At 49.4% G+C, this 24,044-nt stretch overlaps 9 protein-coding genes across 9 annotated transcripts; 3 read left to right on the forward strand and 6 right to left on the reverse strand.

The window, feature by feature from the left end:
- Positions 1-4,975: 4,975 nt before the first annotated feature.
- KY384_000180 (uncharacterized protein) lies at positions 4,976-5,625 on the reverse strand (the record flags this gene model as incomplete). Its single annotated transcript, XM_044808717.1, has 2 exons — positions 4,976-5,429; positions 5,492-5,625. 2 exons carry the CDS (start codon positions 5,623-5,625, stop codon positions 4,976-4,978), a joined length of 588 nt encoding a protein of 195 aa, XP_044665470.1.
- A 1,254-nt stretch (positions 5,626-6,879) lies between these two features.
- KY384_000181 (uncharacterized protein) lies at positions 6,880-7,914 on the reverse strand (the record flags this gene model as incomplete). Its single annotated transcript, XM_044808718.1, has 1 exon — positions 6,880-7,914. One exon carries the CDS (start codon positions 7,912-7,914, stop codon positions 6,880-6,882), a length of 1,035 nt encoding a protein of 344 aa, XP_044665471.1.
- Positions 7,915-9,223: 1,309 nt separating this feature from the next.
- On the reverse strand, positions 9,224-9,816 carry HTZ1 (histone H2A.Z; the record flags this gene model as incomplete). Its single annotated transcript, XM_044808719.1, has 3 exons — positions 9,224-9,468; positions 9,525-9,594; positions 9,718-9,816. The coding sequence occupies 3 exons, from the start codon at positions 9,814-9,816 to the stop codon at positions 9,224-9,226; spliced, it is 414 nt and encodes a 137-aa protein (XP_044665472.1).
- A 734-nt stretch (positions 9,817-10,550) lies between these two features.
- Positions 10,551-12,061, forward strand: RVB2 (RuvB-like protein 2; the record flags this gene model as incomplete). Its single annotated transcript, XM_044808720.1, has 3 exons — positions 10,551-10,559; positions 10,612-11,058; positions 11,111-12,061. 3 exons carry the CDS (start codon positions 10,551-10,553, stop codon positions 12,059-12,061), a joined length of 1,407 nt encoding a protein of 468 aa, XP_044665473.1.
- Positions 12,062-12,212: 151 nt separating this feature from the next.
- On the reverse strand, positions 12,213-13,633 carry KY384_000184 (uncharacterized protein; the record flags this gene model as incomplete). The annotated part of the gene is made up of 2 exons (XM_044808721.1): positions 12,213-13,564; positions 13,588-13,633. The coding sequence occupies 2 exons, from the start codon at positions 13,631-13,633 to the stop codon at positions 12,213-12,215; spliced, it is 1,398 nt and encodes a 465-aa protein (XP_044665474.1).
- Positions 13,634-13,836: 203 nt separating this feature from the next.
- Positions 13,837-15,849, forward strand: KY384_000185 (uncharacterized protein; the record flags this gene model as incomplete). The annotated part of the gene is made up of 1 exon (XM_044808722.1): positions 13,837-15,849. One exon carries the CDS (start codon positions 13,837-13,839, stop codon positions 15,847-15,849), a length of 2,013 nt encoding a protein of 670 aa, XP_044665475.1.
- Positions 15,850-16,657: 808 nt separating this feature from the next.
- KY384_000186 (uncharacterized protein) lies at positions 16,658-21,218 on the forward strand (the record flags this gene model as incomplete). The annotated part of the gene is made up of 3 exons (XM_044808723.1): positions 16,658-20,637; positions 20,688-21,142; positions 21,181-21,218. 3 exons carry the CDS (start codon positions 16,658-16,660, stop codon positions 21,216-21,218), a joined length of 4,473 nt encoding a protein of 1,490 aa, XP_044665476.1.
- Positions 21,219-21,788: 570 nt separating this feature from the next.
- DYS1 (Deoxyhypusine synthase) lies at positions 21,789-22,257 on the reverse strand (the record flags this gene model as incomplete). The annotated part of the gene is made up of 2 exons (XM_044808724.1): positions 21,789-21,928; positions 22,122-22,257. The coding sequence occupies 2 exons, from the start codon at positions 22,255-22,257 to the stop codon at positions 21,789-21,791; spliced, it is 276 nt and encodes a 91-aa protein (XP_044665477.1).
- Positions 22,258-22,268: 11 nt separating this feature from the next.
- On the reverse strand, positions 22,269-23,312 carry KY384_000188 (uncharacterized protein; the record flags this gene model as incomplete). The annotated part of the gene is made up of 1 exon (XM_044808725.1): positions 22,269-23,312. One exon carries the CDS (start codon positions 23,310-23,312, stop codon positions 22,269-22,271), a length of 1,044 nt encoding a protein of 347 aa, XP_044665478.1.
- Positions 23,313-24,044: the final 732 nt, after the last annotated feature.

Below are 24,044 nucleotides of genomic sequence, written 5' to 3' on the forward strand. Positions count from 1 at the left end.
AGGTCAAGGACCTCCACCGTTTGAAAGTCATTGCGAGGAAGGCCTGCGACTAAGTTCCGACAGTTTCTAGTTACTTGAGTCACCCTCACATGATTTGTAGTGTCTTCAGCCTGCCAGTGCACATCGGCATTGTTTATTGAGGAGGTATTCCGCGACAGCTGCTACGACCCATCGCCTGGCTGTGTCCAGCTGCTTTGGCCGCTGTGAATCATCAAGGTAGCAGATACGCAGCAGGTAGTCGATCTCCTCCAATCGTTTGGTGCACTTTCCTTTGTGCTGTCGATGCTGTCCATTTGATTTCGTTGTTGCTGATGTGCTCGGGCATGGCGGTTGTGAATTTCGAAGACCTGGGGGTAGAAGCCTGTCAGGAAGCTGCTTCAGGCAGATCGCTGGAAGTCCTCCAAGGGTGTTCCATAAGGATCACACGATGATGAGCACAGGGCAAGAATCGACAAGTGTGAGGTACGGTATGGTTCACAAGAAGGCATAGTGATTACGACCTAATATGAATGACTCCCGCTTGGCGTCTCCGGGAGAGCGTGAGATGTTTGCAAAGTCTTGGCTACATCGGCCGCTAGGTTGCCTGCATTTCTTTTCCACGAAGAAATTTCAAGTCAGAAAGAGGTCACTTTGCTACCTTCCTACGTAAATACTACAGAAAATTGTTTGGGCAGGCTCCCTGCATAAAGCCACCCTCCATGATACTCCTAGTACAACCAAAACGTTCACAGCATGCATATTGAGCTACGAACTCCATGCAGAAAACGAAAGCTGCAATCATCTTTGAAAATATTCTGACCAAGAATGCATGACACGGACATGCTTCCCGCAGGTGTACGCTCCAGTAGAAGCATGCTCCGGCTGATCCATCCTCAAGCAGATCTACCCTCCTGCAGATATACCCTGCAGCCAGCCGGATTGCCTCATAGACCACCTGAACAGTGTCCAGTACTGCGGGTATCTCACGAGAGAAGAGTAACTTGGAACTTTCTGGCAATAGACAACCCATGAATCGACGACAGGTAGCCTCTGGGCACTCAGAAGGAGCCGCCGTCAAGTATGGCGGGATTACGAATCCTTGTGGTTTACCATACACAGCACCCTAAAGTATGAAGGCGTTGTGCTACAGAACAGAAGCTCAGGGCACATCAACATGTAATGAAGCTAGCGTTACTGTGGATGAGAGAGATGAATGACAGGCTGGTAGCAACAACCTCCAGTCTACAACAATTTGTGCACACTCCCCTCAATCAGTTGGCAATCAAGATTGCGGCTTATGCATACGCACTTCAATCACGGGTGGATCGATTCCTGTAGCCTATCCGTGGGCATGCATGGAAGGTAGTGCAAGGGAGAAATAAATGGCTCACCAGAATCACAACATCTTGCTACACAGACACTGTCGAAGGCAGAACATGGATCTCCTTTCTCCTCGCGTGTCATGAGCAAATAAAGAGCGCCTTTGAGTCAACACTGAGCTGCCGTACTTGATGGGCACGCGGTCCAAGCAAGTTCAAGAACCGGGCGCCAATGTGCCTACCAATGAAATTGACAAACGCCTACGAAAGTACTCATTGGTTGTACACAGCTCTGGGTCCAGAGAATTGTCAAACACTCTTGTGAGCTGTTAAAGAGCTTCTGAATTGACTGGCTACGCAAATTCGCTCCCTGACGTGCCTTGATTGTCACTACCCTCCTCATCTACGACTACGAGGACTCCGACTCTTACTGATCCTAGATACGACCGAGAAGACTCCTCAACTTCTTTTAGTGAATCTGGCTAGCTAAAAGAGCAGCGGCAGCAGCTATAAGATTTGCTGTTTGGATGAAATAGAGACACTGGACCAAAGATTTGGAAAACCTGTCAAGTTCAACGGGAATTGTCGACATAGCTAATTGAGCCATCTTCACCACCAACCCTCTTCGTGTCCTCAAACTTTCGACCTGCTGATAACGGCTTACGCGGCTGACAGTCATTCCTTACCCTCTTTGAATCGGGCTGTTTAGGTGAGCGACCAGAGGGGATCTTCCTACGAAAAGCTCCGTGGACGCTGTGTACTTGGCATAGTCCACAGACGAAAATCAAAGCTAGGGCTCTACAACTCATGAATGAATGAGCCTCATACGAGAAATGGCAGAATGCAAACAACCAGGAACAAGCCGTCACCAAGACCTCAAAGGTTCCGACATGGGCACGGACTACAGACTATGGATCATTTGAGAGTGCTATTACAGTCTCCAGCCGATCTACTTTTACAGCCTTGTCAACGAGCCTTGCACCATCCAAGCCCCGCCATCATCACAGTACGCACTTTTAAGCTCGATTACCTCACGAGATTTCCATGGTCAAGCGACTTCTTCTCCCCTTCCTGAACTTCAATAGCATCTCAGCAGCTAAAAGAAGAGATGAAGCAGATGCAAAGTTATTTTACAAGACATCCGGCAAGAATTTTCCCTTCAGAGCATTAGCAATCTACGAGTGTGCGTGATATGGGGAAAATAGAGTGCGCGTGACAATGGTGGATCTTCGGCGGTGAGTATATTTGAAATTACGCTACGGTGCTACGTCGCTTCCTAGCAAGACTCGATCTATCCTCGAAGTGCAACTGAAGATCGCTAAGCCCGATATGTGCTCTTCGCCTGCTAGAAATTTGCACCAATATTGCAATTTTTCTACTGTCCCCACCTTGGCTCCCATGCCTGTGATGAATCGCGAGGTGATTAAATGACAAGACTCAACAGCATTTCAATCCATTCTAGAACATACGAGGGTTTGTGCTTGCTGCTGTTCAACGCCAGTGTTTTCGATGCAAAAGTCTAGACCCATGATCGATGCCAGCGAGGTTCCGCCTGCCCATGGACTGCCCATAGACGATGGAGGAATGTACAATTCGGGTAAGTGCAACAGCTTCCGCCTCTATTCCCCCATTCTGATCCGCTGATTGATAAGCAATCCATTCTGGGTCGCCCTGGTGAATGACTACAAATCTGCCGCCGTTCCTGCGCCTGAACTTCGAAGACTCAAACACTTCGCTTCAGATAAGACTTCTCCACAGAACAAAGGTATTGGATCAACGCCAAAGACGACTGAGACTTTTGCAGTAGTTGACTTCAAAGAAGTGTGTCTTCGTCTTCGACAGCAGTACCTCGCCACGTCGCTTTCAGTGAATCAGTTCCCGATCATCATTTGCCACCGCTCGTCTGAAACATCGTGAATAATGGGTCAAGAAGAAGATACCAACCAGAGTGCTCCCAACGACCAAGACCAGACCCCTGTCACAGAAACGCTCGAAGATTATAAGAAGCATCTGGAAAATCTCTTGAATCACGTATCTATCACAGACCCAAAGTCGCAAGACGCGGTCCACGTACAACATCCCAAGGCACAATGCCTGCAAGCCTAGCTGAACCAGAAATCCAGATGAAGATCACCAAGGCGGACATCGAGAAGGTAGCTACCTCTTCGCCTTACTTTGACACTCACTGACACTCACCCACCAGCACCAAGATGAGCTCATTACCGCATACCAAAAGTCGTCAAATATGATTGAGTTGCTCGGTCACTGGCGTGAGTGGAGCAATTGGACGCTTTACCTCGATGGCTGACCATGAACAGCGAAAGGCTTACCGAGGCCCCGTGGTACAGACATTATTTTCGTACAAGGCTGGCTGTCGAAACTCTTAGGGAAGAAGCCGGCGGAGTGGTGTCCCGATTACAAGCATTACTTCTAATTGGTCGCAAGAACGAGAAAACTACATTGCAGTGGCTCGATTGGGGGGTGGAGGATCATCTGGCGTCTGCTTTGCAACATTCAGGAGCTAGTGACGGACGGATTAGGACATGCAATAGTAATGGAAGGTATCTTTAGCTCGCCGGCGTGATCAGACAAGGCGTGAGCTATGAGAGTGGAAGGGGCGCCCGGCAGGGCGTAGGATGGCTTGAATCTTGCTAGGACTCCGTGCATCATAGGAATAGAATATGAACCAATAGCATTTGTATTCATTATGAAAGCTGGCTTCAATAGTAGCTCTCCTTTGTGCAAATTCCTTTACTGATCAGAACTCGGAAGCTTCGTGGTCTTACTTTTAACCAGCCTCATCATTTCAGGCTTGTGCACACTCAGTACTACGTCCTTTGCGGATCAGACCAGGGCTCATCTTGCCCCTGAAGGGCGCCTGCTTGTCTCCTCGCCTCCTGATTATGTCCACAGCTTTTTCAGATGCTTGATATCACGGTCGTTGAGTCAGGAATCGTGGTGGCGCCGGCCAGGGTTGAGGAAATGCGTCCAAGCTGCTATACCGATGAGTTCCTCGCATGTTCTCATCGTAGATTGGAACTTCGTTGGTCGAGTGTCGAGGGAAAGTCGAGTTGGCTCAAGTAGGACAGGGGGTGGATGGGCCAGGGGTCGTAATGCGACTGCTGAGAGGCTCGCTGAGCGATTGGGAGGGTACGGTGACGGTCTCAACGCAGAAGTGCCGCGGCGGGGATATGTGAATTCAGTCCCTAGATGAGATGTCAGAAAACAAGCCAGTAGAGCAGTAGGAAGGAGGCAGACGTACTCTCAACAGATTCGGTGGCTGTGTTGTGGAAGGACGAGGAATTTGACACTACCACGGGCGCAAAAAGTGGTCACATTTGCAGAGAACACAGCGAAGACAGGGGACCAGTTGTTCCCGAAGGAAAGCCACGTCAGGCTTGATTGATGTTATGGTACAGACTGGAGCAGGTGCTCGTAATAGTTGATAGAAGAAAGGAAAAAGGCTCCGCTCATTACAATGTCTGTTTGAAAATCCATCCGTCTTCGTCAGGTCCTATCCACCTGTGCTTATCCACCATCGCATATCTGGCCGTCTCAAAATCAATCATCTGCTGAGCTCTCATGACATATCTTGATATCAATAGCTTCAGCCACCCTCATCCGTTCCTGGGAAGACTGTCAGCAAATATCCTTTTGAAGTCTTCAACGAGGGCTGCTTACAAATTGAACACAGTCACATCGGTGTCCTCATCCTTGCTGTCGTGTTCGTCTACATCCTTCATTGCGCTGTCATCATCTTCTTTCTTGACTGTAGAACTGTCAGCTAACACACAGAAAGCTCTGGTGAGGTCCTCACCCGTAATCTTGCGTTTCTTGCTTTGGTGGCGAGTAAGATCAGTAGCGGCGTCAGAAGAGTCATGGAGCGAGTTATCATCCTTTGCTTTGCGTTTACGCTTCGTAGTATGGGAAGCAAGAATGTTCGTAGTGTCGTTGTGCTTAGTAGCGGTGCTGTTGGCTGCACTGAATGCCACGTTCTCAGGAGTAGCAGATACGAGCATGTGATTGGGGTCGTTGGTAGAGTTAGTAGCGATACGTGAGCGGATTAGAGCGAATCGATGCGACAAGGCTTTCGCAGTCACATCTTCATTGATAGATGTCAACATATCATCGCTTGGTGTGATAGTGAAGGGATGGAGTTGTAGAATGAAACGAAGATGACTCCAACCCCGCACTTGGGTGATGTTTGGATGAGATTCAGCTTACCAGGTCCCATGCGAGCAGCTAAGGCAGATAGGTTAGGTTTAATAGCGTGCACTTCGAGTGTGTGAGCGAAAAGACGGATTTCGTCTTCGGGGTGCCACTTCATAGTGGCGTGGAGGTTGATGAAGGTGGTGGGGCTGAGAGTGAGTTAGAAGGCAGCCTAAAAGTGAATGAAAGGGGTTAAAGTGGTACAAGTTAGGGGGGAGGCGGCCCGTGGCAAGATCTTCAAGGTAGTTACGGTATGAATCTGACATAAATACCAGATAATACAAAGCGGAGAAGGCAGGAAATTCTTGAAAATAGTATAATATGGTGTTTGCAGACGCGAAGCGAGCATATTTTGGCTAGGGGAAAAGACGCTAGTACGCGCTAACGCCGGATTAGGAATGCTTAGATTTGATATCAAACCGGAGATGTAAAATAACAGAACGTTTATAACCATTAGCAGCGCTGCGTAATGTTAAACAAGGCAGGTCTAACTTGCTGCCGCTAGGGAGAAGGTAGATCTATCGACGGAAGAGTCTGCAAGAGGTATTAGCACTATTAGCGGTATTTTAGAAATATTGTAAGTTTCTAAATAAACCTCTTACCAAACCTGCTAGACATAGAAGTTTCACTAAGATGAGGCACTCTTAGCTTGCTGCCGTTTTAAACAAGACTTGTTTAATAGCTAAGAAGTCTGCCAAAAGTAGTAGCATCGTTAGCGGCGTTTCGAAAATACTGAAACTTTTCTGATTATTTCTTACTAGACCTATAATGCCTAGAAGCATTGTTAAATTAGGCAGCTTGAGCTTATCGCCGTCTTGGATAAAGCAGATTTATCCGTCGGCGAGGCTGCAGATGGTACTAGCACTGTCAGCAATGTTTGAAAACTCCGTAATTTTCCAAGGAAATTTCTCACCGAGCCTGCCATATCTGTGAGAACCACTGCCAGATGCGTGTGATAAGCTCCAAAGACTAAGCGCTAATCTCTGGCCCTCTTGGACAGATCTGAAATAGCCGTGTTCAGCTAACCACAAGGTTGAAACTGGGCAGTCGCACTAGAATTCTGAATGACGATAGGGAAGCCTTTGTAGTTTCAATGGTTTGATTTGCTGGCCGATCCTTTGAGCAGGCTTGAATCTGACGTCTTTGGCTATTCATCGAATCTCAGTGCGGTAAGGGAAAAAGAACGAAAAAATTTCTAGAAAGCGTATTCATAGACATGTGGCAAAAAGATGGTCTTTGCCAATATTCTTGAGCCTCTAAGAACGGAACAGGAAAGAAAAGTGGAAAATATAATTGCAGTAACTAATCAGAAACATACATGGCTCATGAATCTTTGTCACCTTCTTTTGACATACTCTTACAGCATTGTTGACTAGCGTGGCACGCCCAGCATGACCAGCGCCGTGATGACTTTCACGATCTCTAAGCTCGTCCTTCTTTCGTCTTCGTCAATCTGCATGGCTTCCCTGACGCACTCATTTAGCTCGTTGCTATAGTTGTCGAGCTCTAGAACTTGTCTCGTATACTTTCCAAAGTGGACCAACTGAGAAGTGCTAACGCGCTGGGCTCGGTCTTGGTCTATCATTGGTCCGCGTCCAGTGGCAAGATTCTGTACGCACGCACCCATGCTCCAGACATCTGCTTTCGCAGTAGACTTACACTCAGGCGCTGCCCAGTAAGGAGTTCCCAAAATTCTGTTATCCTCATTTTTCGAGGCGGTACCAAATTCTCCAATCACAACGTCGGGGAAAAGTTGAGGATGCCGCTGGTTGCGGCGCAAGAACACGTTATCCGGTTTGATGTCGCCATGTATAATCGGATCCCAGACTTGTGGGACAGAGGGGAAATCATCCTCATGATGGTAGCCATGATGTAAGAAAGCCAGTCCCTGAGCCATTTGTAGATAGATGTGCCAAACAAGACTTTCAGGTGGCTCTATCATTTTACTCTTATACCCTAAAATCATGTCAAAGAGGTCGCCTGCATCGCAGTATTCTGTATAAATCTGGCCCTGGGGTGGTGGTTCGGTTGGTAATAGATGACTAGTGGTCTTGACGGTGCGGACAATTCGTTCATTTCGACGACGAGCACGTACGATCCGAACCTCGTGGAGCCAATCAGATGGTGCATGCGTGCCCAGGGCAATGATTTTACAAACGAACAGTTTTCTATCACGTTCTCGCTCGATCAGCACCGCCTTTCCGTTGCCTGACACGGGAAGGTTCTTTTTGTGTTGATATTTCGACCTTTCTTTCCTAGTGTTTCTCACGAGATTTTTCATCACAGTTTTCCGCGATAACGGCGGCCGAGCACCCCATGGTGGTGTTGGAAAGCCACCAATTGACCTTGTCATGCGCGCAGAACCGGGAGGTGGTTGTATAGGAAGGCCACCACCTACCGTTGACATGGACGCAGAACCGGAAGAATGTGATTGACTCATCGCAATCACGCTGGGTAGGCTAAATTAATATGATTGGCAACGAGTGACGAGCAGGCCTGTAGACTGGCAAAGTGACGGCGTCGAGATTATCTGAAAGCTCACAGGACGGACAACAGTTACAGTTGGGTTTGGAGCGTCCTGGGCCCGAGTCAATATGACTTTTAAAGTACTTTCAAATGATACTGAGCAGCATTGAGCGATTGTCTGAGTTGAAGCAATCGTTGAGGACGATAATGGCTTATTCGGTAAGCCGCAGCAATCAGTCTTTGTGAACGTGATTGACCTTTTGTCAAACGTTTGTGGTGGAAACTCCATTGTCTTAAGACAAACCCTCGGATACTCGATTTTCGCGAGAATGGCATTGAGTCCGACCTATAGCGAGACATCATCATTTGATTCATTGTTAGGAGTATCGGATACTGCCGAGCGTTGGGCTTTCTTTTTATTCCTGGCTGAATCGCGCTTTCCCAGAGAACATGGTACCCTTGACAGTCATCATTCGTCCAAAATCGAGGTTGCTGCATTCGTCCTCATGTAATCATAGGTTCCGATGCATCTGAACATGCTCGCTGCTGCTGTCTTGTGCCTTAAAATTTGCAGGTGTCCCTTTCTCTGTTCTCAGTCTCAAGTCTGCTGTAGCTTCAGCTGTGAAGCCCCATGACAAACGAGTCACATAATCTTGTGTGTCAAAGGATGTTGATGTTGATGCAGCTTCATGGGATACGGCTTGGCCCTCGTATCGTACCTTTGAGGTGTACGTCTTTCCAGTGGATTTTCCCAAGAACAGTAGTCTCGTGGCGACAACTTGTCAGGATGTGCGGCATAGAACAACCATACTCTCTGGTGAAGTCGACGGGCTCCCTTTTGGGCCCTTCGTGATTGGACGATCGTGTGCATTTTTGACAAATCTGCGCTGGTCATATCGCAGAGAGCCTTGGTCTGATCAAGCGATTTGTATTCAGATCTGCATTAGACTCGAAGCACGTTTCTCAACAGCAAGCGGGTCTTCAACCATTGATAAAAGTCTTTGTGGATCGAGCGGCGTCCTTCAAGGACCTGTGAGGAATGTCTTCATAGTGTGCTATAAATTTACAGACTGGAGCAACAATTGAAAAATGCTTTGCTCAGATCATAGGTGCTGCAAGGCAAAGTACTGCCGCAGCAAGCACTCTCCAAAGATCATTATCCTACCACGCCGTGCTTCACATCCCATATCGTAGCAAACCTTTCTGACCCTGTTACATGTTTCATCACACAAGCAACCCTGCTAATCCATTCACGCCTCTTTACCTTTCTTCTTCTGCTCGACCTTCAGAAGCAAAGCGCGGTTGATGTGTGGCAGGACGCCTCCAAACGCGATGGTGGCCCTGATAAGGGTGTCCAGCTCTTCATCACCACGAATCGCAAGTTGCAAGTGACGAGGTGTGATACGCTTGACTTTGAGGTCTTTGGCTGCGTTACCAGCAAGTTCAAGGACTTCGGCAGTCAGGTATTCGAGAACAGCAGTTACGTAGACAGCAGCTGTGGAATGAGTCAGAAAATCAGGGACGGGCAAAGCAAGCTTGGAGAGTGCTTACCCTTGGCGCCAACGCGCATTTTGTTTTGCGTGTTATTCTTGAGGAAACGCTTAACACGACCACATGGAAACTGCTCTTCACATCAGCACGATAGATCCTACGAGCGCACCACAGGAATGTCTGTGGCAGACATCATGACGCGTTGTTCACCACATTTTCAGTGCGCAAACAACGGGAATGCAGGATGGCCCACCTGTAGACCAGCTTTGGCCGAATGCGACTTCTGACTCTTTCCTGCTACCTCCTTGGGCCCAGCCTTCCCACCGGTAGATTTGCCTTTTCCGCCAGCCATTTCGCGTCTCTTGTATTTGTGAGGTGCTTGTAAGTTTTAGAGGAGGTACGCGACGTTGGTGAGATGGTTGTACGGCAACGTTTGTTCCGGAGTGGTGACGTGGAAGTGTTGTCGATGGTGTGGGGAATGAGAGATGACGGAGCAGAGAGCGCGTGAGGAAGACCAAAACATCCGACTGCCAAGCCATTCTAGTTTTCCGGTGGACCATTAAAGTCCTTGATCGCCCATTGTTTTGGGCAAAAGTCATCAACCGCCCACCGTGCAGAAGAGAGTGCAGAGGTGTGAGAAGCCATCAATGTCTTCTTTCATAGGAAGGGAAATATCAGCTCAGTAATCACTGTATATTCATCTCAGCGAGGACTGCAGGGGACAGACTCTGTGCTGCAAATCCTTAGGGCTCCAAGGTCTTTGTGAGCACCAAAGTGGAGATGTCTTTGGCCAAAGTCAAGGCCATAGTATTGAGAAGAATCGATCACAATACATTCGGAGCACAACGGGTAGAAAAGCTCCCTTCGTAGTCTCAGAAAGCGAAGACATCGGATGTTCTTGTCGGTTGTGTATATCGATTGCTTCGTTGCTTTAAACGAAACAACTTCATGATTATTTGACGCTAGAACTAATTTTGGCAAGGCTGAATGGCTTGGCGTCCAGAGCCGCAATATTAATTCCGAATGCGCATTTTCGTCAGGACGCATTGCCAGTAACATCCAGGAGGGAAAAGTAGACATCGATAAATGGCGACAGTAGGTCAAGCTTTACGTGTGCTCTTACTTAGCCTTAACTGACCGCGTGAAGGGCATCACCACAGTCTCTGAAAGCAGAGACCTTCGCGGTCTGAGCCTCATAGCTGCCCATTCACACATTCGCGGTCTTGGAGTAGACGATGATACACTTACTCCTCGAGCGTCCTCACAAGGCCTTGTGGGTCAAGAACGAGCGCGAAAAGCGGCTGCCGTCATACTGCAAATGGTCAAAGATGGAAAAATTGCAGGCAGAGCAGTTCTCATTGCTGGACCACCCAGTACAGGAAAGACAGCCATAGCCATGGGTATGGCGCAATCACTGGGTGCCGATGTGCCATTCACTATACTCGCGTCGTCGGAGATTTTCTCCCTAGAAATGTCAAAGACAGAGGCTTTAACGCAAGCTTTTAGAAAGTCAATAGGAGTGAGGATAAAGGAGGAGAGTGAGATGATAGAGGGAGAGGTTGTGGAAATTCAAATCGACCGAAGCGTCACAGGGGTCAGTCGTGTCATCATCGTCACTTAAATAGATGCTGACGATGATGAGGAAGGGCAACAAACAAGGCAAGCTCACAATCAAAACTACTGACATGGAGACTATATATGACATGGGTACGAAGATGATAGACTCCATGTCAAAAGAGCGTGTGATGGCCGGCGATGTCATTTCAATAGACAAATCGTCAGGCAAGATCACCAAATTGGGCCGCTCTTACACGAGGTCAAGAGACTATGATGCGATGGGCGCAGATACTAAATTTGTACAATGCCCCGACGGCGAGCTCCAAAAGCGCAAGGAGGTTGTGCACACTGTCAGTCTTCATGAGATAGATGTCATTAATTCTCGAACGCAAGGCTTTCTCGCTCTCTTCTCCGGCGACACCGGCGAGATACGAAGCGAAGTTCGGGATCAAATCAACACCAAGGTGGGTGAGTGGAAGGAAGAGGGGAAAGCCGAAATCGTCCCCGGTGTTCTCTTCATTGACGAAGTACACATGCTGGACATCGAATGCTTCTCATACATAAACCGCGCCTTAGAGCACGAGCTTGCCCCAATCGTCATAATGGCCAGCAACCGGGGGAACTCGAGAATACGCGGAACCAATTACAGATCTCCTCACGGGCTGCCTTTGGACTTTCTTGACCGCGTTGTAATAGTCAGTACCCAAGCATATGGCGCGGATGAGCTGCGGCAAATCCTGGCCATAAGAGCGCAGGAGGAGGAGGTCGAAATCACAACCAATGCCTTGGAATTACTAACGAAAACTGCATCCGAGACGGGTCTACGGTATGCAAGCAACTTAATCACAACATCAGCCTTGATTGCACAGAAACGCAGAAGTAAAGACGTCGATACGCAAGATGTCGAGCGGAGTTACCGTCTATTTTACGATCCAAAACGGAGTGTAGCATTCGTAAGTGAGTTTGAAAAGAGGTTCATTGGCGACGAAGGTAGCGTGCAGTTCGCAATCGTTAACGGTGATGCTATGGAGGTGTCGTAACGATACCCAGATGTGGCACTATTGACTCCATGGCGTTCCAGCGATTCAGATCAAGAGATAGAGCTGTTATAATACCCAAGTAAAGAAAAGTATTCGAGCGTTGATGACGACGATGTACTATACAATTACATTGAGCTGGGGTATCACAGGGTTACAGATCAAGGACTTTCAACCAATCGCTCGTCCCAACTTCTCTATATTCAACGCCGTCACCAAAATATCCAGCATCAATCCACGCTTTCATCATTTTACTATCATAAGGTCCATGCGCTTCAACTCTGTCTCTGCCGTCAGACCATCTGTATTGCCAATGTCTGGATTCGTCGATTTCGTTCGTGTCGTCGTCATCGTCCTGCCGCGAGTCAACCCACTGCTCTCCGGTTTCCCGCGTGTATTGCCTTGTCAGCAGCTCGCGTTCCGTGTCGTATATTTCCGTCTTTCCTCTGGTGAGCAGTAAATCTGCTGCCTCAGTAATAGCCTCGACGGCTTCTTTCCTTCTCGTCTCCTTGGGATCTTCAGGGGGCTTCTCCTTGTCGACATCCATTTCGTCTCCATTCTTCCGCCTATTTCTTTGCCACTTAGGTTTCTCCTTTTTCCCTGTCCCAAGCCTCGCGAGCGCTTCCAACACGGTCTCTCCAATTTGTAGATTTGAGATCAAACTTTTCAGGACGTCACCTGTCAGCATCTTATCATCCTCCATCTGCTTGGCCCGAAGCTGTTCGTTTCTTTGGTCGGATGCCTCTTTAGCTCGCTTCATGTCCTTCTTACTGACGCCCACAAGCCAAGAATCATGCACAGCATCTGGATCCGCGGCTTTCCGTACAAAATTGCCGGAAGCATCAAATCTCCCTTCCTCATTCTCATTCCTCATATTAAAGGCATCCACCTTCGGCGCATGTTCCTTCTTCCCTCCTGCACCAATCTCTTCATCTGCCTCACCCAGAGCAGCACGGTCCTCTTCATCCACCTCGCTCTCATCGCTGCTGCTCTCCTCCTCTTGCTCTCTGCCCTTTCCCTTGCCACCTCCATTTGCAATCCCATTCCCATTCACTGAGAAATCCGCACTGACGTGACCTCCACTCTTACTATTCAGCACCTGTCCCTCAATTTCCTTTTCATCCAGAAACTTCACCTCCTTCTTCCTCCGCTTTCCCTCAGCAGCGAGCTCTTCATCATCGTCTCCATCTACACCCTCTCCGGGCTCTGCTTCCTCTATACCCGCGAACATGTCATTTTCCACCTCCTGCTTACTGCCCCGCCCATTGGACTTTCCCTGTGCCTTCAATTCTTTGGCCTTTGCGTCTGCCCTTGCATCAAACCCCTCATTCGAGCTGTCGCTCTCATACCCATCAATGTTCACCGCATTTCTTTTCACTTGCTGTCCACGCTTGCCGATCTCGTCAGCTTCGAGCATGGCATCTTCTTCTACAGCGTCTGGGGCGAGCGCAGACGGGTTGCGCACGTCAAAGCGAGGTTTCTTGGAGGCAGAGGGATTGTCGTCGTCTTGGAAGTGGGTACGAGCGAACTCTTCGCCTGCACGTTTAGGCCGGGGGCTGGCCGACGTGCTGGCATGATGAGAGCTGAGTAGGTGAACCTGATAGTGATGATGTTTTAATCGCAGGTTTGGAATTCGGAAGCTCATCATCGTCATGCCCGAGGGCCCTGAATTCACCAGATTCAATGTCTTGGCATTACTTATCGATAAGAAAACAACAAAATTCTTGAAAGCTTGAATAATACAAAGACTGTGTGAATTCATTGAGCGTGGCTTCAAAATGGCACCATCTCGCCGAATGCAAAAGCAGGGTCCTCCACCCGTGCTTGATGAGTCGAAAGTATCGAAATTGAAGAAGCACGACCCAATTGCGGAGGAGAATGTGCGAGGAAAGAAAAGGAAAGCTTCAGGGGAAATCAAAGAGCCAATTTGGAAACCAAAGACATCGAATGGTACAAAAAAGACAGACAGGAAGCAGAAAACAGAACCTGCAGTTACCACCACCGAATTCGCGCGAGGCATCAAAAAAGCATCGCCCCACAAGATACCCACGAAGGAATCGATAGCGTCCGATGAAGATGCTACTGAATTACTTGGGGGTGACGATGAGATCGACGAGGATTTGCTTGTAGACTCGGACGATGCCGATGACGCACAGGAAGAGGATTTGCAAGACGATTTCATGGCGTCAGGATCATCAGTCTACGATTCAGATCTTGAAAACGACAAGGCGCAATTTTCGGAAGACGACTCGAACGCAGAAGAAAACCTAACAGCGGCGAATATAGAGGGGTTGTCAAGACGGTTAGGCAAGAAACAAGAACACGATGCACAGATAGCGCAGCTGGAGCTTGAGGAAGCGACTTTGCAGACCAATATCGATGGCGACCGGCCTCAAGTTCTGGATGGAGACTCAGATATCGAAACTCCAAGTGCAAGATTGGCTCCGGATTTGCAATTACTAAGGACGCGCATGACAGACACAGTGCGAGTCCTTGGTGATTTTGCCAAATTGGCTGAGCCAGGCCGATCTCGAGCGGAGTATACATCGCAACTCGTGAAAGATATCTGCTTATATTACGGCTACTCGGAATATCTAGCCGAGAAGCTGTTCCAACTCTTCACGCCGCAAGAGGCTTTCGCTTTCTTCGAGGCTAATGAGACCGCACGACCAGTAGTCATACGCACCAACACCCTCAAATCCCACAGGAGAGAATTGGCGCAATCGCTGATCAATCGCGGTGTGACTCTTGAACCAATTGGCAAATGGTCGAAAGTCGGTCTCCAGATATTTGAAAGCCAAGTCCCACTGGGTGCAACTCCTGAGTATTTAGCGGGCCACTACATCCTTCAAGCAGCATCCTCATTCCTGCCGGTCATGGCGCTAGCACCTCAGGAAGATGAGCGTATCCTTGATATGACGGCTGCGCCTGGCGGGAAGACGACTTATATGGCTGCACTGATGAAGAATACAGGTAGTATTTTCGCCAATGACGCCAACAAGACGCGAGCCAAAGGTTTGATAGGCAATGTGCACCGTCTTGGGGTGAAGAATACCATCATCTGTAACCACGATGCTCGGGAATTTCCCAAGGTGATGGGTGGCTTTGACCGCGTTCTGCTTGATGCACCTTGTTCAGGCACAGGGGTCATTGCCAAGGACGCAAGTGTCAAGACGAACAAGACGGAGAAAGATTTCATGCTGCTGCCGCACATGCAGAAACAGCTTCTGCTCGCAGCCATTGACTCAGTCGACCACGCCAGCAAGACAGGCGGCTACATCGTGTACTCGACTTGCAGTGTGACGATTGAGGAGAACGAACAAGTAGTTCAATATGCATTGAACAAGCGGCCGAATATCAGACTTGTCGAGACTGGGTTGCCCTTTGGAGTGGACGGTTTTGTGAGCTATCAAGGCAAGCAATTTGACTCGAGGATGAAGATGACGAAGAGGTACTATCCGCATAAGTACAATGTGGATGGGTTCTTTGTCAGTAAATTCCAGAAAACTGGAGCAAGTCTACCGGGAGCTACGGCAAACGGAGCGGGTCAGCTAAATGGGAAACATGGCGAGTCCAAGATAGTCGAAGATGATAAGAGGCCGATTCCGGAGAAGGAGGAAGATGCACTTGGCGAAAATGATTTTGGAGGATGGGATGAGGAGGAAGACGAGGCATACGTGGAACGTGCGAAGAGGAAGAAGTTGAAGAGGAAAGGAGTTGACCCCAAGGCAGTTGGTGGAAAAAGAGGTATCAATGGCCATGCGGGAAGCACTGTCAATGGCGGTAGTTGATAGTATTGGAGTAAATAACTGTCATGTTGCCACCAGCTGAGGTACTTACATTGTTGTCAAGCTGTCGATAGTCAAGGCGTGGGATGTCTTCCGCTCCGCCACTGGCGCTGGCGCTGGCGGGGAGATATGGCTGGGAGTCTAGAGCTATCCGAGCTTATCTCGGGTGCCAAGGCCGCCTGAAAGGCCCCACCTCACTTAACGGGCCCCTAAACAGAGTCCCCGCGCCCGCTAGGCCACATCCCTGCATTTGGCGTCGGAGCTGCCTTGCGCCAGTACAACTAGGAACTTAGGTACACCACTCCGGCGGTGTGACCAACGGCAGATGCCATCAGGGAAAAACTTAGACGGCCAAGCTGCATGATTCATACGGAGGTGCATTATTATCATTCGACCGTCAAATACTGTAGGCCTTGGAAGGCTACAGCCTCATCTCTGTGACACTGTAACATTTCACGCTGTTATACTACCTCACGCTACAGAGTGTTGCACCATAAACACCGTAAAATTCAGAAGATTTCTCACACCCTTCAAACAGACATCCTCAGCGCGGTGACCTTCACTACAAGCTTCACTAGATCGTCAAAGGTCCACTGGATCATTCACCCCAGTGACAAGAATGGAGGTTGCACCTTCCTCCATCTCAGATCCAACCGACGACCCTCCACCACCCGATCCTCCCTCATCTCCTCATCATCAACGACATATCCGCTACGCCAGTCCTCCTCTGCCTTCCACATCAGACGCTCCATCACAACCGCTCAATCGCCATCGTTCCCAAACTCGATCACCTCCTCCCCTGCCTCAGACCATGGACCCTCCCCAGCCTTCAAGTACCGCAGCTGCAAATGAGGCGGCTGTAACCCCAACACAAAATCAACCGGTGCAGCCTGTACCTCCGGGGCAAAGCCACGATAGAATGGAGACGGACGAAGACAGTGACGATACGAGGTCAGAAACAGGGAGAAACACACCTGAACAGTCTGAATCAACCCCGGAGACCGCTCCGCAACCAGCTGCTGTAGATGGTGAACCCATGGACACCACCCAAGATCCACCGCCGGTGACCGTTGCTCCTACGAGCACGCAGCCTCCACCCCCAGCAGCTACCGAGACAACAAATACCATTAACAACATTCTTCGAATTGGTATGACTGCGAACATTAGCATGGGCTCGAACGGCATCGCAACGTTGCTAGACACTCCAACCTTCTCGCTCAATATGAATGGCATTGATCAGCAAAGTGGCAACGTCCAAGTCACCATTCCCACTGGCGCCCTTGAAAGCATCCGAGCAAGCAGACAACCTCCCCCACCTCAGAGAGAAGACTCTGTCGAGTCAAGAAGACGAGAACGCCGGGAAGAGAGGGAGCGGGAGCGTGAAGAGGATAGAGATGACTCGAGTGAGAGCTCAAGCGACGACGAAGAAAACCCATATTGGGCGAGTTTCAAGGAGGACACTTCTTCACCGGACGAACGAGAGATTCAATCCATCGAAGAAGCGGAGAAAAATTTGCCCTTGGCCACTGATCATGAGCACTGGGAAAAGACTACATTCGAGTCAATTGATGACCCCGAGTACATTCCAGATCAAATAGGTAGGATTTCGTGGACTCTCAAAGGTGTGCATGGGACACCGGACAAGCCAAACAAGGAGCGGATTATGAGGTCTCCGTCTGTGAAGATCGGAGACTACTATTGGAGCATTAAATATTATCCAAGGGGAAATGATGGCACCGAACAAGTGAGTGTATATTTAGAATGCTCTCCTAAATCAAATGAGGAGGTAGAAAAGCAGGAGAGTGAGCAGGATAAGGATAAAGAAAATGTCCCACCAGTAGCAGCAGCCCCTCTCACTGAAGGTGAGGCGAGCGACACGCAAATGAGTAGTGCACCCATGGAAGAAAGTCAGACACTGCCTGATGCCGGCTCTACCACAACAGAGCATCCGGCTACTACTGCACAGCCAGTCCAGTCACAAGCGACCGAAGCTACTCCCGATAGTGACAAGCCATGGCGTGTACCCGCTCAGGTATGTTGTGTCATGTACAACCCGAATGAGCCACGAGTCTATGTTCAGCAGAAAAGCGCCCATAGCTATTATAATGAAAATCCAGATTGGGGCTGGACGCGCTTCCACGGTCCGTGGGATGATCTTCACCAGCGAAAGCGGTTTCAGCGTCAGGCCATGCTTCGAAATGACACCTTGGCATTCACTGTATACATCCGTACCTTCAAGGATGAGACTAATGCGTTATGGTGGCATGCACCGAAAGACAAGGCCGCCTGGGACAGCATCGAAATGACCGGTGTGCGTGCCTTCAAATGTGTCCGACCCGACCAATCTAGCGCTGTCATCTCTGCTCTTTCGACATGGCTTCATCTCACCCCAATCTTGAATATGATCCGCGAGGCACATATTCCTGATTGCTTCACTGAGCCTGACATCCGACCGAGGCCTTTATTGGAGGAGTTGAGGGCTATTCTAGAAGAAACGGGGGAATACTCAGATAAGACCAAGGAGCTTTCTCTGAGCCTGATTTCGACATTGATGGATGTCAACAGCTTCGATGGTATTCGAAAGATGGATGTCGTAGCGTTGTGGGAACATTTGAGACGCCTGTTGACATTTGAGGATTCGAATGCTTCATCGCTGGAAGAAGCTTGCAATTCAAATGTAGAAGCCTTCAAAGACATCCTTCTCCTTAAGCAGCCCGATCTCTTTAATCTAGATCCACAGTCGCGGAGATATCAGCCCGAGGGCCGGGATGTCCCCGCTGTCGCTTCCACCCATGAGCCTACAAGTGTTCAGGAAGCTGTGGATCTTGCCTCGCAGCACCTGGAGAAGGCTTTCCGAGCGTGGGAGTGTTTTCCACAACAGCGTCAAGAGCTCTCCAAGCATCCAAAAGTGTTGCAGATTGAGCTCCACCGTCAACACTTCGACCAGGCCGACCGTAAATGGATGAAGCTGGGCCACAAAATTGCACTTGATGAGCAGATCACCTTTTCGAATGCTTCCTATACCCTCTACGGCATCATTGTGCACAACGGCTCGCTTGAATCACAAGAATTCTATTCCGTCATTAGACCAGCTGGACCTAAGACTAGGTGGCTTAAGTATTCGGGTGAGAGCAATTCGCGCAAGGTTTCAGTGTTGACAACGAAGCAAGCTACGACGGCCCATGAAGGCAGCGGACCTCCAGTGCTTGACAAGAAGAGCTCTGCTTCGAAGATAGAAAATGCTGCTGTAGCGTATGTTGTCATGTATGCACTCACAGATTCTCTGAAATCGATTCTCGAAACACCTTTCGATCGAAAGCTGCTCGACTCTCGCAAGACTCAATCTACGCCAGAACTTCAAGCTGTCAGTAATGCAAATAGTGAGACCACGTCTGCACCCTCACAAGAAAAACCTCCTGTCCAGGTATCGGTGTACTTTTACTGTGGTGACGCCTTCTCTGGAACAGATGAGATTGAGACATTCGACCCTTGGTCAGAACGAATCCGGAACCAAAGTGAGGACGTATGCCAAATTACCCTTCCCGAGACCGTGAAGGTGGAGGAGGTCAAGAAAATACTGGATCATATATTAGGAAAACATAAGGATACGGGCCCCACCAAGCCAGTCAACATCTGGCTGCTTGATTCCAGAAAGCCTTGCCTTGGCTCTTCGCCCGCATTTTACTCTTTTGAGCGTCATAAAGAAGAGGCCTTGGAGGTCGTTCCTCAATTCAGTGAAGGGTGTAGGTTCTGGCTAGGAGGCCAAGATTTGGCTATCATTCGAAAAGTCCTTCAGCAGCTTAAGAATGAAGATCCAATGCTGGTCCTAGAAGAGGTGAAAAAGGCTGAGACGGCAGCGAGGGAGGCCGAAGACAATACTCCTCCTGTGGTGGACCAGCAAAGTACGAGCACGACTGAGGGCCAAGCCGTAGCTGCTCAAGCAACTGGAGAAAATGCCAGCTCAAGCATCGAGCCACCTGCACCAAGCCAACAAGTAGAGGAGCAAAACGCTACTGCTACTGTGCCAACTACTCCCGGAACTTCCACTGCGCCAGCTGCTACCGAGGCTACTACTGCGTCAAATGCCACTGAGACTGCTACCTCGCCACTGACTACTGGTTCTACTTCTGAGCCAGTTGTTACTGAGTCTGCTGCTGTACCTCAGAGTAACACCACTGAAGGAGAGAGTGCTACAGTGCCGAGTCAAACGAATGAAACGCCTACGCAAGAACAGACTGACGCCTGGGGTGACGCGCACGGGACCTCTGGTCCCCCAGCAATCATTGCAGAGGAGAACAATGGCCTTGAAGCGAGCCATACTGACGTTGTGATGACTGATGCTCATGACAACGAAGTACAGCCGCCCCCACCCCAGCCAACAGCTAGTCAGCCTCGCCAGACATCGAAGAAGCCACCCAAGGCCGCGGTGCGTCAAGTATTTTGTTTCCTCAAAGTTTTCGATTGGGAAAATCAGACACTATCAAGCACTGCGTCATTCAGCGCCCCTCTTGCGTCCAGCGTACTGTCCGAGATAATGAAGGCTATGGGCGTCGAGAAGAAACCAAACTCGGATGATGAGATGACTGATGCTGATCAACCCGAATCGGAGCCAGAGCAATGGGATGTCTATCATGAGCGATTCCAATTCTCCAAAGCCTACGACCTAGTCACATCAAATATGACTTTCGACAACTTCACTCTCAGCACCGAATTTCTGCCTGGTGATATCCAGATCATTGTCCCTACTGACGGCGCGTGCTTCATAGCGCAGCGCCGTCCCAATGAAGAACAGTGAGTCCCTTCCCTCAAAACTAGCCTATGACTACTAATCATGAATCCAGGATCAGCGCTCTTATTGCTGCCGGCAAACCTACCACCGTATCCCAGTACATTTCACATCTTCTCGCCCAAACCTACCATCCTGCATATTCCGTCCCCCAACGCACAACCTCCTATCTCGGCTCCAACTACTTTTCCGGCTCTCAATCATACTCCCGCCCCCACGGTCAAGGCACGCTCGTTACCATGACCGGCGATACGTACACCGGCCCCTTCACCTCCGGCCTCAAGTCTGGGCCCGCTGGAAAAATGATCTTCGCGAACAAAGACACCTATGAAGGTGCATGGGAGCACGATGAACCTTCCGGTCAAGGGCAGATGATGTATGCGAAGACGGGAAACGTTTACGAAGGCGGGTGGAAGAAGGGAAAGAGACACGGGCAAGGGACGATGAAGTTTGAGGTCGCGGACGAGGAGATGAAATTGTGCCAGGTGTGCTATGAGGAGGAGATGGATAGTCTTTTCTATGCTTGTGGGCATGTTTGTGCTTGCGAGGGGTGCGCGAGGCAGGTGGAGAGTTGTCCGGTTTGTAGGGAGAGGGTTAGGGGGGTTGTGAAGGTTAGGTGGACGGTGTGATCAAAGTTAGGAGATTCTATAGTAGGAGAAGGTGAGAGCATAATTCGGATATTGAGACCCGACCAAGGGGAAATATGGAACTTGTGAAAGCAGAAGAGCGAGAGAGAGATAGTGGAAGTGATTGTTGCTCAATAGCTTGCGAGGTGTTTCGGAGCGGAGAATCCATACTCTCTTTTTATTATTCGAGCATAGGTATTTTATCCAGACGAAATTGTAGCATCAGACAGTCTATCCATTTCGATGTGACCTTTTCTCTATGTCTGGCTGAGGAAATGTGCTTCATCTTGGGCCCGAGAGCTGTAGTCTGCCCCGGGAGGTTGTTGAAGATATTTGTTCAGTTCATGATGAGGCCTGCCACCAGTGACTTCTCTCAGTAAATCTCTAGTCTGAGACAGCAGATCGCATTCTTGTCTCCTTGGAGAATAAGGCACATGCCACTGAAATTAGATCCATGGATCCAAAATATATGTGATCAGCTCCTCACTGAAACAGCCGTCCTTCATCACTCTATTCTATCCTTACTTCTATCATTCATGCGTAGCCTCCTTCTCGCCTGCACCATCCCTTTGTATTTCCCGCTTCTCCTCGCCTTTCTCTGGAACTCTTGCCCAGGTTGCAGCCACAATCAGTGGCCAGACGATCGTGGCATCTGCCCATACTTTGACACCTAGACAAGCAAGCGTCCTCGTCAGCATTTTAGATAAATAAATCATGCTTCCTCACTTTCATCACTTCCAGCGACCCGCTTCCTTCCTTCGTCCTCTTATCAACAGAGCAAAACAAAGGATCGAAAAAAGGGTGAAAGAAGGGGTGGAAGAAGTGGTGGGCGGTTCAAACAACAGAAAGAAATATAAACATACTCAACCCCCCAACCTTCAACTTCCCCCAACTAACCGCCTCCTCCGGCCTAGCCCCCGCATCGCTCCCATCCATCTCCACGCCCGTATTCACATACACCGCCGCGTCGGCGCCTCCGCCCTGCAAACACGCGTTCATGATGTGGTGTTTCACCACTCCTCCCCCAAGATGATCGCCCCCATCTTCGCCCCGTGGAGCTGGCAGTGTCGTGTTTTGCTGTTGAGGAGGTCGATGTCGCGCGCTATGTCGAGGAGGAGGGGGGAGGTGGAGAACCAGGGGTGGAGAGACGGAACAGGGGAAGGAGAGACAGGGACGCGGTTGCGAGCGCGGATCATGAATTGAGCGAGCATGTCGCCGATGGAGCCGTCCGTCAGCGCGGGGCAGAATATCGGGATTTTGTTGCGATATGCCCAGGTGCATATGCTGGAGTCATCGTTGATTTCGGCGCCGAGGCGGGCTATGAATGTTGAGGGGGAGAAGATGAGGGGGTTTTCGTCGTCGGTGTCGACGTGTGCCCCCGCCTTCGCCCTCGCGCCCTTGGGTGGAGGAGGTTGTGATTGTCGCTGAGCGTGCAGGTGCTGCAGGTGCGCGAAGGAAGCTTCTTGCTCTTCGAGCATTTTCCAGAGGAGGGGCGTGATCCAGTCTTCGAAGGAAACATAGTTGTTGTTTGGGACGAGGAGGTTGCCAATGCGATTGATATGGTCGGAGCGGAGCTGTGCGTCGTTGGCGGAGAAGCTGGGTGTTGAATATGTGGGGCCAAGGCATTTGATGATGTCTTCTTCGATGCCGCCGGCTGTGGCGACTAGGCAGGTTACGTGCTTGTGCTCGACGAGGTAGCGGATTGTGGAACGGAGACCGGAGGAGACTAGGTTGGAGGTGTAGCCGAGGAAGATTTCGGATTGGATTTCTGGGTGCGAGGGAGAGGGAGTTCGAGGCCATGATCGCTGGTAGTTTGTTAGGAGAGATGTTCCAAGATTACTATAGGACGTTACCATCGTATCAATGATTCGTACGGCTTCTGCAACAGAAGTAGCTTGATAGCCGGTGTGTCTCATTGAGTCAAGCATTTCAGCTACTGTGATATTGCGATCTTGGTAGTGGTTGAAGTCGACCCCCGACACCTCAGGTGTGCCTTCGGGTACATCGGCTGAGTGGCCAAGTATGTTGTCTCTGAAATTGTCCTCAGAAGCCATGCTGGATGACACCACTATTTTTTCCTCGAGAAGAATGAGAAACGAAGTATGGAAAAAAAAACGTTTGAATGAATAATTGGGAAGGCTCAGCGCCAGCAACAAGACATAGACAGCTCGGATCGTTATATCTTCGCTCCAGATATTGGAGTCATTCTCAAAGACGGCAGCCCATTGTGCAGATATTGCATCAAGATTCCTACGTGTGAGTCACCGGACATATTGGAGTTTCCAGCTTCGCTAGCTTAGATATCAGATCGCAATAGGCATATTGATCATAGAGTACCTACATTAGGCGTTTTTGGAAGTGAACGAGAGCGATAAAAGAGACTTCTGTCCCCCTATCATAACCTATAAAATCGGCTGATATTCGTCGATGAGGCTCAAAATCAAGGTGTTCTAGCCGAGTGCCAAGCTTTTGGCGACAGAACTCTATTTTCGCTAGACGAGGCTTCACGTTCTTAAAGGAGGTGCTCTTTCTGCAAAAGGCATAGCAGTAGAGAGCACATTGTCGAATCAGACCATAATAGTTAGAAATACTCCTTTTTCAGCCAAATTCGCAGGCTAGAACATGTTAGATCAGCCGGATTAGGCGTTAAAACAAGATGCTAGGACCTGCAATGGTATATACTCTTTGAATTGATAGCTCTCTCTACTGGTATCATGTTGCTCAAGCAGATAGAGCAAAAATGGAACAAACCACCCGCAGCCACAATTGCTTCCGTGCCACCCCCT

The sequence above is a fragment of the Bacidia gigantensis genome, assembly GCF_019456465.1.
Source record: "Bacidia gigantensis strain McMullin 20006 chromosome Unknown contig_49, whole genome shotgun sequence".
Taxonomy (NCBI): domain Eukaryota; kingdom Fungi; phylum Ascomycota; class Lecanoromycetes; order Lecanorales; family Ramalinaceae; genus Bacidia; species Bacidia gigantensis.